This window comes from Tenebrio molitor, chromosome 4, assembly GCF_963966145.1.
Source record: "Tenebrio molitor chromosome 4, icTenMoli1.1, whole genome shotgun sequence".
NCBI lineage: Eukaryota > Metazoa > Arthropoda > Insecta > Coleoptera > Tenebrionidae > Tenebrio > Tenebrio molitor.
This window is the reverse complement of record NC_091049.1, coordinates 28,731,811-28,748,075: the sequence shown is the minus strand read 5'-3', so window position 1 is coordinate 28,748,075 and position 16,265 is coordinate 28,731,811. Positions and strand designations below refer to the sequence as shown.

The following is a 16,265-nucleotide window of genomic DNA, read 5'->3' as shown; positions in this document are numbered from 1 at the left end:
CATTTGTATGTTTTGTAAATGTTCTCTTTCGTTTATTACTCAGAATGTCTGTGTTTAGGGCTTATACAGTGGAGAAATTAAATTAAATTGATAAGAATTTTGAACACTGTGTATATTTTGTTTACCTCCTTGTTTGACATTTGACATCTGTCAACATTTATTGAAAATATCATATAAAACTGACAATTACTGTGAAAATCTTGTCGAAGAATGATGCAAACGACGGACGGTGGCGAATATATTCCATGTGAGTACGTTTGGGGCTCATTAGCACAGTTAGATGAAGCAACGAAGAAAAATTTGACATAACCTCAAAAACTTGACAATTTGAAATTTCAATTTTAGCCAAAGAGCTTGACAGAAACTTCAAAATTCCGAAGAAGAGAGCAAACTCCGAAGAAACCGCAACAGTTTCGCACCAAAAAGTCATGGAAAACTCGTATTACAACCACGGAGCAGAGCCACAGATAGAAACGTATCCGATAGAAGCAGCGAGGAACCTAATCCTGCAGTCGTTGCAAAAGCGCGAGTACGAGAGACCGAAAACATACGCGAACCAGATCTGTAATGAGATTTCGCTTGTGTGAGTCGATCTCATTGTTTTTTTTTTGCTAGTGAGGGACACGATTCCGGACTGTTACGATGAGACTCTGCCGAGAGACCTAACCTCACTTTTTCAACCGCTGTATTGCAAACTGTGTCAGGCGCAACTGAGCAGCAACGTGGTGGCGAAGCTGCACTACAAGTCTAAAAATCACGAGAAGAAGATCAAGAGGTTCCTAATCGAGTATTCGGACAGGACGGGGGAGCCGCTGCACAAAAGGGCCAAAATGGCGGTCAAGGCGAAAGAGGGGGACGGGGACGAGAGCAATCCGTTGTATTTTTATTGCGATGTGTGTGATTTGCCTTTGACGGGGAAATTACACGCGGAGTCTCACTATATGGGGAAGAACCACAGGAAGTATGACAGTTCTATTGGCAGTACAGAATCGCAGGACGCCACCCAAATGACACTATTGACAGTTAATTCCGCGACCGACTAGAATAAAATAGAATAGATTCACTAGTTTACGGTCTAGTTGTTGCGATTTTAAGGGAATTTGTAAAAGTCCGCATGGATTTTGTCCTAATCGGCCGTGCGAAAATAACGTTTTAGGCTAATCTGTCAAAGTGGCAGTTCTACGCTTCTGTGCAGTGGTACCAACCTAAAATTTGAACTTTCAGAGCTACACTAGGGATGAAGGCCCCCGCGGGCAAGGGCCACTACGATACGGACGGCAAATGGGTGAGGGAAGGGTAAGGGGCCCCAAATCCGTCACACTCACACTCATAAATCGCATAGTTCCAGTCTTAAGCCGACCGAAGACTCTTTCGGGTGCGATTTTCGAACCGAAGCCCCCTTGGCTACGCCGGGATTTCGGTGTGAACTGTGTAACATAACGACAACGTGTCAGGAGCAGCTCGAAAGCCACTACAGCGGACAGAAGCACAGGAAGAAGCTGAAACAGCAGAACGTAGAAGTGGCGAGCGGCGGCCCCCACGACAACATCCTGACCAGCGTGTTGGCGGCGGACGCCGACAAGGGGGACTGTTCGGTGTACAGGACGCCGTCAGGACACTACTACTGTCAAACGTGTAACTGCTCCACAAACTCGGAGATGCAGTTCAAGCAACACTTGCAGAGCAAGAATCACCTGAAGAAGGCTAGTCAGAAAAAGGCTTAAGACGAGCTTTATGTAGACGAGTAGGTGGATTTACGTTGTTTTGCCGAAGAATGTGTAATTGACGTTGTTTGAAAGAATCAGTTTTGTAATTGCGCAATCCGAGAAATTGATGACATAACCTCAAAACAGATGTGGATTTGTGCAAAAAAAGCATTTTTTTTGTATAGTTTAAACGTAGGAAGAGAGTATTCTGATGTTTCACCGAAATAAACGTGATATGTGTAGCTTTACTTGTTGCAAGTCACCACAAAGCAAGTGAAGTCTTCTGCTGTGGTAATCAGTTTGATGATGTCAGTTTAGTGGATAATTTAAGTGACGGTTGGTACCCTGCGGAGGCAAAACTGGGTCAGTTTGGTTCCGGTGCTGAGGTAAAATCTTACTGTGCAACAATTTTCAGTAAGGTCTGAGCCACTGTGTGGTTATGCAAAACATGTGGATAAGTTTTCATGATAAACCAGTTTTAAAAACTTGTGGGATAACAGCTCTGCACTCGTGAAAATGGTACCCAAATCAGGATAAGAAGTGCCAACGTTATGATCAAAAGTTTTAAAGAGTAGTTGAAAAATAAATGAAAATGTAATTGTTTATCAAAAGAAGACGTTTATTTCGATAAATTTGAGTTTTTATACATATTTACAACAGCTATTGCAATAACTTAGATGATCTTGTAGAGTGAGAAGAGTATAAAGAAGAGAAGCTTAAATTCGTCTAAATTTAAAAGTAAGTACAACAAGCGCATTAAAAATCAGAACAATAAAACAGACATAAATAGAAATATAAATAGTTTCTAGACTAATTACAACGTAAATTTCGCCTAAACGGCGCCACATTTGATGTCGCCGTACATAAAAAACTTAACAATAAACATGAGGTAGCACCAATACAAAATCTAAATTAGAAAAGAAGCCAACTAATCACGTGACTATTTACACACTTGTGGAAAGTGTCAGTGTCATAAATAAAAATAACTTACATGCCTACTCCTAAAAAAATTAAAAACACAGTCTTATCCATTCTCGTCGAAGGCAAACGACGATTATCTGTCGATGGTAATGTTCAGATTGAGCGCTTGGAGCTCCTCATTGGTCAGTATCCTCTTGTTGACGATCTTCGACCGGGGGTCGAACTTGAGGTGTTGTCTTTGGTGGCGGATGTGGCGCGACGACAGCAGCTCGGGCAGCGTTGCCAACCTCTCCAGTCGGTCCTTTTCGGCCAGGAGTTGCGCCTGATCCTGCGATTTCTTCAGGTTGCAGGCGTTGGTCCGGAGGTCGTCGATGTGCGAGGGCGGGTGGCTGTAGTTTTCGGGGAATTCCAGGGTGCACACGTCTATTGTTGGTAACATTGGTATGTCACCAGATAGGGCCGCTGTTGAATTTCGTCCAAGTAGGCTATGAATTCGTTGGTCAAGCTCGTTTGATTGGCGGGCGGCGTCGATGATGATTGTTGGAATGGGTTTCGGAGTGGCTGTGGACAAAGCGACTGTCAATTTTTTAATTAACACACCTCAACTCCACTCTCAAACTTTTTAACAAACAGACCGAAGCGTCCTCTGTTGGTGCGAAATCAACCACACAAACCACTAAGAAATGACAACATTCCGATTTGAAATTTGGCGGTTTTGCGTGTTTGGCGGATCAACCACCAGAGGCGCTGTACTTTACGTTTGACACTTCGGTTGACGTTTCCCTCTCGCAAATCATGCAAAGCGCTCGATTAGAGTGTAAATGGCGGCAAGAACTCGTTAATTGTGTTATTTGCAAACTCACACGCGCCGACCATGCATAGAGCTCCTTTGAAGAGTTGGTCAGCTTTGAGGACAGTCCCTTCTTGGTCCTCCACCAGAACGGCGAGTCCCAAGTTGCGCCCTCTGGACCAGGCTCGAGTCGCGGGTTTGACGCTCAGCTCCACCCAGCGGGCGTTCTCTTGAATCACTTTGCTGTCAGAGAGACATCTCTTGACTAGAACCCAAAAGTGAGAAGAGCGAATCGCACTCGAGCCCACTCACCTTTCTTCTTCCGCACGGACCTGGTGTACCAATAGATCGACACCCTCAGCAGTTTCACTTCTTCGGCGGAGGCGCTGCTGTCGCAATCCGCCGCCTTTCCAGCGGCTTTGGTGGCGTTCGACGGGATCCTGTAGAGACGCAAAGTGGCGGTGGCGATGTTCAAACCCTTCTCGTCTGACACTTGATTGAAGTTGTTGAAGTAGAGGTTCATGATTTTGTCGTCTCTCCACACATCTTGCTCCATAGTGGAGGGCATGTCACCTGAACAAAACAAAATTCAGGAGATGAGAAGATTTGACAGCGAACAAGTTACATGAAGGGTAGTAGCTTCGGATCTTCTCGGTGATGTGGTCACCATCGAAGATAGTCCCGTTGAGGAGATCGGGCAGCATCGACATGTTCATCGAGTTCACTCGGATGTCTTCGCTTCTCGGCACTGTCATGTTCGATCGACCGATCTGGCGTAAAATGTTTTCCTTCAAAACTTGGATCCAGTTGTCTTTGGCTCTAAAAGTCGACACAAAAGCGTATAGGTTTTGAACCCTCTACTGTCAAAGGGACATGCCAACGCAAAAGACTTTGAAGCGGTTAGAAAATGGTTTGACATTTTGTCATCCATCTGTCACAAAAACAACAACACAGACATGTCAAGCTAAAAACAAAATAAGTTTGACAAGCAGTAACGACAAGATTTGTGAGAAAACGTAACCGTAACGGTAGTGGTTTAAGTTGCACAACAAATGGACACTTCTCTAGTGTAAAGTAAACAAAAATGGTTTTCAGATTTAAAACGTGAAGTAGAGAATACCTATATTTTAATGCGAACTGCAGGTGAAAATGGTTTTTTGCGTTACCAACGGCAGAAAAAAGTAATGAAAACCATCTCAAAATTTGGTTTTTCGCTTAGTTTTATGACTACGTCTTATCGAGTGTTCCAAAAAAATTAATAAACAGTTTGAGAAACCTTTTTGAGTGTTGAGTATAAAAAACTAGTTTTTGTCAACCACAACAAAATGAAGTTATTGCAGTTGCGTCACTGCGCAAGAAACGGTTTGGAAATTAGGCGGAAGTGGTTGTCCATTACCACTTCAAAACCATTGTAAACCATTCAAAAAATCTGTTGTTCTTGTTAGTACTTGTTGCAAACCGTTTCCGAATGAGTATTTTTACAAAATCGCGTTTTTTTCGTTGAATATAAAATTATACCGGAACCGTCGCAGCCTTCTCGTTATTTTGTTTTTGCTGTTGAAGAAAAAGCCCAGCCAACTAGACTGCACTATAACGCGACACCGTCATTCGAACGCACCTTATACGCACTAAAGGTCAATACTCTGCACAGTCTAGACGTTTGTATTAAAAAATATCATATCCACTGTAAGTAAACATCAAAATGTTTCTTCTGGACTGAGGGAATTGAATAATAAAAAATCGCAATTTTGGAAAAAGTTGCGAAAGACCACGAAGAAGAGGGTTGAAGATACAGAAAGCCCCACGCGGGTGAGGGTCTATTGGTGTTATCCGAATTTGTCTTTGTTCTGTGACAGCGCAAACGTGAGAAGACAGATTTTGGTAACTTTTACTGAATTTAGGGAGTTTTGGGACGATGTTTGGAGATTTTGGTGACATTTTGGAGGTGTCAAATCCAGAATCCTGAAGTAACATTTTGACATCTACTGTGCAGTTTATAAGTAATGAACTATCACGGAAGAGAGAATGCAAAAAGCCGCCGTCTGCAGCACAAGGAAGTGAATGAAGAGCTAAAGGCGGTCGCACGCAAAGCGCACTGGCGAAGCGGCACGAGCGTGGTGGTTTTCCGGTGTGCGAGAGGCTTTACCCACGCTAGACCTAGACATTAGAATGGGAAAGTAAGGTGTTCAAGCCCGACATGGAGAACAAGTCCAGACTACATACCTGCAAGTCTAGCAAATATGTAAAAATGGATTCTACAAATTGTTGTGTCGCTAATGGCTTTTCTAGTGCTCGACGCTGCGATTTGAATTTCCCTCGTTTGCGATTTGGGTTGGTATTTTTTGATGTTTGAAATGTCAACCAACTTTTAATAAATGTGAAAAAGTAAAATGACACCCGTAAAAATTTTGTTGTTCAATTTATGGTAATAAGAACTACCTGAATGTTGCATAATTTTGTGACAAACAGATGTGACAGTTTCGGAGAAGTGACAGATTGTAAGTTTGACAGTTCTCACTAAGCAAAGACGAAGGTGTGACAGTTGACTTCCAAAAACACGATTTTGACTTTTAAAAATGTATGATATTGTGTTAACGCTTAAATATGCTAAAAGCGGAAATTATTCGTCGGGAATTTTGCAAGTTTATTTGCAAAGATAAGCAGGTCGGTGTGGAGCGTAGCGTCTGAAGAGAAGAGAAATGAAAATATAAAAAAAAGGTGCAAAACTGCCAGATAAGTGTAAAAATTATCCTTAGAAAGTTGTGGAATGACCTAGGAATATGCTTGTTTAAAAAAATCTTGGATCGTAAAAACAAAATTTATTTCGTAGATTGATTCATACAATGATCATGATTTGATTGTTGAAAACTTTTTCTCTTCTCTTCCGTATATTCTTATTTTTAGAAGTTTTAAAACTCGAATGAACTAATCTACGAGTAGATTCTCATTTTTCATGATGTAACAGTTCCAAAGAAGTAAAACTAATAAAATAATAATGAGTAGGTAATATAATCAAAATTACTTGTTACAGCTTACAGCAATACTTTTGACATTCTTCCTCTGAACCTATTTTTATTTCAACAGTCCCTAGAATTTGTACGAAGTAATCTACGAGTCCACTTTCAATTTTCGTCTTCTCTCAAAATTTTCTGTCACGTGGTAATTTGTAAAATCCGTACGAATCAATCAACGAGTTGACTTCCATTGGCCAGGGTCAACTAATCAATTTTTTTTATCGCGTGGCAGTTCGACGAAATCCTAAGATAACTACAAGGTCTCACAGGACAAATTACGAAACAGACATAACCTCAAATTTTTTATTCTAAATTTTTAATTAAGATTTGATCGATTTTTATTTTGACACTTTGGGAAACCCGAACAAACTAATCTACCAAGTGACTTTCAATTGTACTATGATGCAGTTCTACAAAATCCTGTTCAAGTTTTCTTAAATTTTGACAGTTTGAGGTTATGATCTAAAAGAAATGACAAGCAGAAGTGAACTCTAAAATTACTATAAATGGTCATACTGCCAACTTAAATTTGAATTTTCAGGGCCGTATTTGTGATCTGTACGGATCAATCTACGACCCGATTTCGGTTTTTTCGGTGAGCTGTCAGTTGTCAAACAGTCCGTGCATAACCTCAAAGTGGGATTTAGCGTTTTTTTGTTGGAAACGCGCCACTTTGACGGTTTAACGTGGAGAGGAAAATGTCCCAAGAGATAATTTCTTGCGGCTGGACGCGTAAAGGACAAGTTCGCCTCTGATTTAAATGTGAACTCGGCGAGATGATGACCGTTACGTAACTACAGCGGGTTTATATTACTGTCTCGCCTAGGAATGCGATAAAAATAAAGATATAAAAACTCTAGACAGAGGCCAGACGTTCAGTATATTGTGTGCGTAATCAGGACGGAAGAGAGAGTAATGTGAACGTGTGAGCGACGTTACGACGGCCTCCTCCGCCAGTGGCGTGCCGCCCCCGGCGCGCCGGCAGCCTCCGGGGACGGCCCGCGCGAACGCCCGCCGCTGGAACCGCCTCCGTCGAACGGGACAGGAAATTAAAATTATTAATAACACCCGGTCTGGTCGTCATCGATCAAGGTGGCCGTGTCGTATGTTTTTCGTTTAATTAGTCGGACGAAAAATATGGCCGTCGGAAACGTTGACCTTTGATATGCATATAGAGGAGGCTGGGTGATGGGTTTTTTCCTCCCGACTCGAGGCGGCTTCGACGAACAGAAGAAAGTCGAAGAGTTTTGACGTTTCCAGGATGCCGGTTGTTGTTTTCGACGATCGCTGGCAAGTCGAGTGTGCCATGATTTGTGTTCATTTTTTTTAGGGTTTTTTGACAGAAGACAACGCACCGGGAGCGATTGGCGGAAGGTGCGAGATTCGATTGTTTCGGGGATTTGAAGGTTCGAGGGAATTTTCGGAATTTTTCGGGTTTAGTGGTTTTTTGGCGGCCGGCCAGGCGACAACGCACTCGGAAGAATGACAGGGGGGCGGAGTTCGTTTGTTTTTGTGCGTTAGCGGTTCTCAAGCTGAATCGCAATTTGTGTTTTTTCAAAATGTTTTCCGCTTCTTCTTTCAGTTTTTAATTGGACACGTGACGAATACCAGCACTAAACTCGTGTCTTTTCAAAAAATTTCCAACCTTTTTTATTTTTTTTCCGACATTTATCATATTTGACGGAAACCGCTAATGACGTTTTAAATTGACAATGACTTTTTTTTGTTATTAAGCTGTCATTCTTCCTAATCCTATGACAATAAAGTCTGTTTTTTTTCTAATCAATTGTCAAAGTGTTGTCAGGTAGGCAGAAAATTCGAAACAGTGAATTTTATAAATCGCGTTTGAAACATTGATTTTTGAAATTGTCACCGATTGTTACATTTGACAATTTAAATTTAAATTAAACACGTGTCTCAAACTCATAAACATATGCAACATAACCTCAATAATGATCAAGGGGAAATCTAGGGCGAAACTAAGATAGAACTGGATCGAATGTCAGTGATTTTTTAATATACAGTTTGGTCTTTACTGTATTTTGACATTGACAATTGATTATAAAAAAAACGGACTTTATATTGTACGATAGATATGTCCTTGACAATTTATATTTTCCGATGACTGTTTCGTCATAAAAAATGAATGGCCTATCAAACTTGAAAAATGTCATTCATGTCATAAATTTTGTCATTTCTAAAACGAAGTAAAACTGCATTGAAAAAAATATATTGAAAGGTTTTTTTTAAATAAAAAATATTTAGGTTGTCGGGCGTGTTTTTTAAATTGTATTAATGACGGTTTAAACGTTTTTCCTGTTTGAAATCTTTGTCAATCTATACTTGTTCAGAATACAAATTATTTTGTCAACTTTGACAGTATTGACAGGCAAATTTGAAATTTACTATCACAGGTTAATTTTTGTAATAGTTTATTTATTAAAATGGTTTTTACACTTTACATTTTCAACATTTATTGTGTCTTGGCTGCTACCGAGTGTCAGCTGTCTTCCTTGTCACATAACCGACATAACCTAAATTTTTTTAAATGTCGTGTCAAGTTGAAACATCCGGTCAGTGCCAATTACGAGACAAAAAAACACTAATATTTTTCAATTGTTTCATTGCCAACAGGCTCAGTCATTGTTGATCACGCTGCAAATTGTACGAAAAATACCGGGTGACTTTTAATAATTGAAATTATTTTTGTTCGGTTATGATTTTGTGTACACTTGATTGTCAAATTCAAATATGACAGTTCAAAAGTCAAAATAAATGAAATTGTCATTATCTTAACTTAGCATCTTAACCTAGAAAGCGAATGAACAGACAATTTTTTGACAAATAACTAGACGTAGCAATTATTCAGCAGTGCCAACCCACTAAATTAGTCTGAATCATTAAAAGTCACCCGATATTTTTAAAAACACTCTTTGACAGAAACCACTAATTTGTGACGCTTTAAATTATTGAATGTTATAAAAATAAAATAAAGAATCCATTAAAATCGTCTTGTTTTTTTGTGTGCTTTTTTCTTTTCTACAGAAAGAAGGGTAATTTTTAACAGATGCAAAGTTGATTTTTTGTACATATGTATTTGAAAATTTTGGATTCTTTTCGTTGTTCTTGAAAATTTTTGTTTTTTGCTGAAAGATCTTTTAAATTCATTTTAGAAACGTGTAAAAATTCTTGCGGACGCGAAAAATGCCAAACAAGACGTTGTGCGTTCGTTTGTTTCTAATTCTAACCCAAACGTCAAATTCGCATTCTTTCAAAACGCCGCACTTTCGAATAAAAATCGAAAATAGAAGAAAAATCGTCGCACAAGCAATTTTCACGACAATTCACGTATTTTTAGCTCTCGATGTTTTGCCAGGGCCAAGAAATGCGCTGTTTGACCCTCGCCCGAAATCGCACATTCCCAAAATTCCTCATGACATTCCGAACCTGTCACTTTCGACAGCTGTCAAAATCGAAATTCCGCCAGACATGTTCGGAGTAGCGTCGCTTGCGGCGCCACCACCGCCGGGCGACCCTGACTTTTTCCCGGATTTTTCCGGGTACGGCGTTGCGCAATCCGGCGAAATTTCGGCGAATCTCCGCGCTCGAAGAAGCGACAGCAGACCGGCGGCTCCGGTCTAGGAATTCGTCGTTTTCGCGGAAGCCTTCGTGTTCGCCCATTCATGCTGCCTCATGAATAACGACACTGAGGAACACCTGTTGAACCGGCGCACCGGTGGTCGCGGTCTCGCCTCTCGAGGCGCTCGTCTATCACACTTTTGCGTTTCGTGTGTGTGCAGAAAAAATCCCGATTCGCATAATGTCATCATTTACAAGTTTAGTGGCCTGTCGGTGTCTGTCGTAAGATTTACGCACTTGTCGGGCGGTTTTTGTTTACCAGACGTGGCTGTTGGTCGGCGTAATTCCGTTGTTTACGTCCGGATTTATTTCCGTGTTTGTTTGCGCGACGATTTGTTGTGGAATTGGCCACCGGACGTCGCTCCTGCGTCATCTCGATCCGATTTTGTTTTCGTGAGGGCGGAGCGGAAGCTTGACACATGCCCCCGTTCTGTCATTTCGCCAGTTCAAAATCAACCACCGAAAAGATTCATTTTACTTATATTTATCATTTGTCACTTACTGCCGTTACTACTGATTAATCACAACAGAATTGTAAAAAAATCACCGACAGGAAATTACTCAACTTCTGTCGGAATCTTTAAAGTTGTTCATCCGAGTACATTCTCATTAAAAAAAACGTACCATAGATATGCCTTACTTGGAATGCGAGTGTCCTTGGCAATTTATATTTGTAATATGTAATTATTTCGTCATAAAAAATAAATGATTGATAATGTACGGTTGGTGGACAAAAAAAACTGGGACACGCAAAATTTCTTACGTTTGTATCAAGCTCTTAATTGTCAAAATAAAGTCAAAATAAAACTGACTTTTACAATCACTGTTGACAGTTATCTTGACAAGAAATTATGCCAAATCTAACAGAAGTACAAAAACACGTAATTAGACAACGCCTTGGGGAGGGTATTACCATAAGAGCAATTGCTAACGAGCTAAACGTTAGCAAAAACACTGTTTTGCTCACCAAACAAAAACTTGCAACTTTTGGTAACATTGTAAGAAGACCAGGCTCTGGCCGTCCAAAAGTTACCACGGATAATGAAGATTTTGAGATGATAAACTTTCTTCGTTTACATCCATTTGAAACCGCCATCAGAGCTCGACAGGAGACGAATTTTCCTGCTTCTTTAAAAACAACAAGAAGAAGAATAAAGAAATCTGAACTAAATAATACCTTTACCTACGTGTTTTTATAAATTGAATTGAAAACGGATGAAATCTAAAATTCGATTTGATGTTTGTAAGTGTCACACATGGCATTTTTGTCTTATGTCATCATTTCGTAGTTAACCTATTTGTTCGCAAGCCTGAATTAAACGGTGCAAATTTGCCAAATTTCGATTTGAATAGTTGTCATTTTTGTCCCAGTTTTTTTTGTCCACCAACCGTACATTATTATTGTCTGTCAAAGTTATTAAAATGTCATTCTTCCAAGTGACAAGATGTCGTTAATAATGCACGTAATTTCTGTCATTTCTGAAATGCCTGTCACAGATGCGTATTGTCATTTTGTATGAAAAAAAAAATTCTATTGACAACGATTTCACTTAAATTCTACGGCGTGGTCAAGAATGATTGAATCTGTTGTTAACAATGAAAATTTGAATGATTTTGGTACCACTGTAATATAAACGCATTTCCGGTTGTAAGCTTTCACATTGTTGACAGGAAAATTTAAAAAGGTTGATTTTTGCAATACATAACCGACATAACCTAATTTTTTAAATATCTTGTCAAGTTAAAACATCCGGCCTGTGCCAATTTCGAGACAAAAAAACACCAATATTTTTCAATTATTTCATTGCCAACGGGCTCAGTTGTTGTTGAACACGCTGCAAATTATACGAAAAATACCGGGTGACTTTTAAAATAATTGAAATTACATTCATATGTACTTTTGTTCGGTTGGTAACACATTTATGATTTTGTGTACGCTTGATTGTCAAATTCAAATATGACAGTTCAAAAGTCAAAATAAATCAAATTGCCATTATCTTAACTTAGCATCTTAACCTAGAAACCGAATGAACAGACAATTTTTTGACAAATGACTAGATGAGACGTACCAATTATTCAGTAGTACCAACCCACTAAATTTGTCAATCATTAAAAGTCACCCGATATTTTTGAAAACACTCTGACAGAAACCACTAATTTTTGACGTTTTAAATTATTGAAGGGTGTCAGCTGTTTTGTGTGAAATATTTTTGAGAATTTAAATATTTGTGCAGATTGTTTTGTCCTAAGAAAAATGTGGTTAAAAATAAAAAAAAAAACATTGTCAAAATATCTTAAATTAAACATCATTCTTCCGAGTGATAAAAAAACATTTGATAATAAATAAAAAATTACATTCGTCAAAGTTCTGAAAATGTCATTCTTCCTATGACAATATATTGTACCATAGATATGTGTTTTTGATCATTTATATTTTCTGATGGCTACTTATTTCGTCACGAAAAATTAGTGGCCTGTCAAAGTTGTAAAATGTCATTTTTCCGTCATTCATGTCATAAATTCTGTCATTTCTAAAGCGAAGTATGCCACAGATGTGTATTAACAATTTTTTTTTGTAATTCTGTATTGAAAAAACATATTGAAAGGAATTTTTTGATCAAAATAATGTTTTAGTTGTCAAATGTGTTTTTTAAATTTTTTTACTTCTATCATTAGAAATGTCAAAATCAAAATGTCATTTTTCCAAACGAGAATTATAAGTCATTTGTTTTCTATTTTATCATTTTAATGCAGATGAGCAACAAATATAAAATTATTTTCTGTCAAATGTTTTAAGTGCCATTCTTTCACAACTTACAAAACTTACATGATCTGTCATTTTGATAAATTGTAAACAACTTTCTTCTTGTTGTCATTCTTGGTTAAAAGAAAAACACTCGAAAGAATGTGTGGAAGAGTTTTTAATTAAAAAAAATGTGATTTAGATAATCATTTAAAATGAATTAGTGACAGTATTTTTTTTTTTTTAATTTAAATTAAGCTTTACATATCACATTGTATTTGATAATTTTTATTTGGAGTTGGTTGTTTCGTCATGAAAAATATTTGATTATAATCAAAAAAAAAAATTTCCGTATTAAACTGTCATTTTCCCGAATAACAATATGTAATATGTCATCCATCTTGTCCATTCTGTCATTTTAAAATAAGTGTGAATACAAAGGAACAAAATTGAAATGTTTCACTTAACTAGTGTGAATGACATTAAAACGATACTTTTTTGTTTTAACCTGCAAGTTTTCCATGGATGATTTTCGACGTCGATATTTTTTAATAGTTTTATTTCAAACATCACTGTCCTTGACTTTCTCATTCTAAATGTACCGCCTTCATGGAAGCCGCTCAGAAAAAACAACCACCTGACAGCTGTCAAAATTTCTGACATGTCATTATTTCGAAAACTGGCTCATCGCGATCTCGATTCACGATTAGCAGAAACGGCATGCGTAACAGAAATTTTTCCAGGAGGCGCTCGTCGTCAAGGTTACATCGTAAACAAACTCACGTGACGCAAGGGGAGGCAAAAAAAAAATGATTTAAAATTTTTCGGAATTACATCACACCGGGGCCCCCCGTCAGTTGTCATAAAAATTCGAATTAACGACCTGCGATCGGTCGCAGGTGGTCGCGGGAGATCGCGGCGGCCTTGATCAATTTTGGAAAAACAAAAAGGCAAAATGCGCGTCTATAAATAGCAAGCGGCTGTCAAATCGGACGCGCGGTCCACCCGGTGTATCCGCGAGTGACGCTCGACGTCGTTTTGACAGATGAGGGAAAATTGGTGTACTGGGTCGTGCAAAAAAGAAACACGCATGCAACGCACACACACGCAGGTTTACCTGTCGTCGATATCGACTTCCCGTTGTCTGAATGAGAAAAACAGAAGGTTGAAAAATGCGTAAAAATAGAGAGACAGGGGCGTCACGTCACCCCGATTTGGGGGGCGTGCGCGCAACCCTTCGCCGCTCACCTGTTCCTCGACGTGCGGAAGTAGTCGGTCATGTTCCCGCTGTCGGAGAAGTTGACCGAGAGGAACTTGGAGAGGTCGCCGTTGATCTGGTTGTTGTCGTCGCGGGGTTGGTCCCCCTGCATCTGGTCGTATATGTCGCTTCCGGGCTTGGCGGCGTAGTAGCGGTCGTACAGCCCCCCCAGGAAGTCGTCGATGAGGGCGTCGAGGTCCCGGGGGGCGGCGGGGGCGGCCCCCGTCCCCAGCAACAGCGCCGCTTGCAGGACGAGCAGGATCATGTCGGCACCGGTTCTGGAACACACGTCAGTGGCGTCCGTCACTTGTGCGGCTGAACGCGGCTTTGAGATGCTCCTCGAGCTGGAGTACAATTTAAACTAAGGTGTCTTATTATTAGAATCGTGCTTGGATAGTAAGTCGGAGTAGGAACGTCGTATTGTTTTGTTTCTTTGTCTCGTTCACTTGTTTTCCTATCGGGTGTATTTTTGTTTTAGCAGGCTAGACGGTTTGTCTAGAGTGAAAATCAGCAAAAGGAAAAATCCGACGCCACCGATGAAATAATACACTGGAACTTGGCGGTTTCTTTCGCCTTTTTACTTTTTAAACGTTCGCGTCGCAGGAAACGGGAAATGTGACGGATCGACTTTCAGAGGGGTTAAGATCCTCACCGGTTTGCGGGAACACTCTGTATAAGGTCACACACTGCTCGGCTTTGTCGTGGTTTTTCGTCGCGATCTTGCTTTTATATCGCACAGGTAATATCTATTACCATATTTTGATGATAGCAGAGCGCTACACTGGAAAGTTGCAAAGACTACCGACGCCGACTTTGACGAGAAAACCAGGAAAATGTCCATGGACATTCAAAATGGCCGAACTGTCGCAAATCACCAAAATCTTACCGAATGACGAAACGATCCAGATTCAAAATGGAGTGTCGCATCTTCAATTTACTCCGAGCTTTTGTTATTTTTTTTACGCTGCAGATACTGCACTACTCTTGTGAAAAACTAAAGTCGTTTTGAAATAATCAAAATGGCGAATGACTCAACATTCAAAATGAAGTCTTACTGTTTCAATTTTTATTTCTGATATTTGTTTAGTGGTGCATAATATCGTAAAATGTGCTAGTTTTTTTCTAATTTTCAATCGTCGCTCAGTTTATAAATATTCAAAATGGCGTCATTTGAAGTTATTTTCTTTGGATTTTTCCTTTAATTACGACTATTCATTGTCTACGAAAACGTGAACGTGTTCTAAACAAATTTGGTACAATATTTTAAGTGAATAAGCTACAAGATTCAAAATGAAGGCTCAATTCTTTATTTCACCAAGTCTTTAACGCTTATCTCATATTAAACCATTTATGTTTTATGAAATCGTAACTACTTTAATTTATTTTGATTTTAAAAGCTAGTCACAACTGCTGAACTTTTAAATTCAAAATGGAGTCTTATTTTTTTATTTAAAACATTGTAATATTTCCTTCACTTCATCACTTGTTATTAGACACATCGATAATACAGTCGCCGCTAGTTTGTTTTCTTTTTGTACAACATTCTCCATAAATTAAGACAAAAATCAAAATGGCCGTTTTCTTTTGATCTTCACTTAAATCATTATTTACGTTTCCCTTGGCTCTGTCAGTAATTTTGATCAGCTCAATGAAATAGGAACTAATTATTCATTACTGCAACCAGTAGGTATTTATTGACATTCAAAATGGAGTCAGATCTCACTATTTTATGAACTGTCAAATATCAGACATTTAATTAAGTAGATAATAATCAGAACTTCACTAAAAGTTACGACCCAGCTGTCGAGTTTTTCTGTTCCAATAAACATTCAAAATGGCGTCTGACCACATTAGTGTTTACTCTGACATTATACAGTACACTACCACCCGAAATAGTTGTTGAATTTAAAATCAACATTGTGTGACATCAAACCGTTTCTTATTTTTCGTTAAATCATTTTGTGATCAATTCAAAATGGAGTGTTATTTTTTCAGCACACCAGAAATTTTCTTTTTCAATTCAAAAATCAAAACCATGTAAATTTATAAAAAGCTACATCTTTTAATTTTAAAAATTAACCAAAACAGTGTAGTTTGATGACTTTCTGGTACATTCAAAATGAAGCTTTTGACAATAGGTACTTGCTTAGTGTAATACGATCTTCCATCAAGTTTATTTCAATCGTTGCTAAAT

General features: G+C 38.9%; 2 protein-coding genes across 4 annotated transcripts; one reads left to right on the top strand and one right to left on the bottom strand.

The window, feature by feature from the left end:
- The first annotated feature begins 95 nt into the window (after positions 1 to 95).
- LOC138127572 (zinc finger matrin-type protein 4-like) lies at positions 96 to 1,948 on the top strand. The gene is made up of 5 exons (XM_069043633.1): positions 96 to 247; positions 346 to 564; positions 616 to 961; positions 1,225 to 1,296; positions 1,343 to 1,948. The coding sequence occupies exons 1-5, from the start codon at positions 211 to 213 to the stop codon at positions 1,722 to 1,724; spliced, it is 1,056 nt and encodes a 351-aa protein (XP_068899734.1). The 5' UTR covers positions 96 to 210; the 3' UTR covers positions 1,725 to 1,948.
- Positions 1,949 to 2,304: 356 nt separating this feature from the next.
- On the bottom strand, positions 2,305 to 14,888 carry LOC138127558 (uncharacterized). 3 transcript variants are annotated; one of them, XM_069043614.1, is made up of 7 exons: positions 14,724 to 14,888; positions 14,062 to 14,349; positions 13,931 to 13,957; positions 4,043 to 4,236; positions 3,730 to 3,990; positions 3,491 to 3,682; positions 2,305 to 3,188 (listed from the first exon to the last, which is right to left on the bottom strand). In XM_069043614.1, the coding sequence occupies exons 2-7, from the start codon at positions 14,334 to 14,336 to the stop codon at positions 2,761 to 2,763; spliced, it is 1,377 nt and encodes a 458-aa protein (XP_068899715.1). In that variant the 5' UTR covers positions 14,337 to 14,349; positions 14,724 to 14,888; the 3' UTR covers positions 2,305 to 2,760. The 3 variants fall into 3 exon arrangements, with proteins under 3 accessions (XP_068899715.1, XP_068899716.1, XP_068899717.1); XM_069043616.1 differs by lacking the exon at positions 14,724 to 14,888 and having other exon boundaries at positions 2,911 to 3,188; positions 3,501 to 3,682; positions 14,062 to 14,624; XM_069043615.1 differs by lacking the exons at positions 13,931 to 13,957; positions 14,724 to 14,888 and having other exon boundaries at positions 14,062 to 14,619.
- Between the last annotated feature and the right edge of the window lie 1,377 nt (positions 14,889 to 16,265).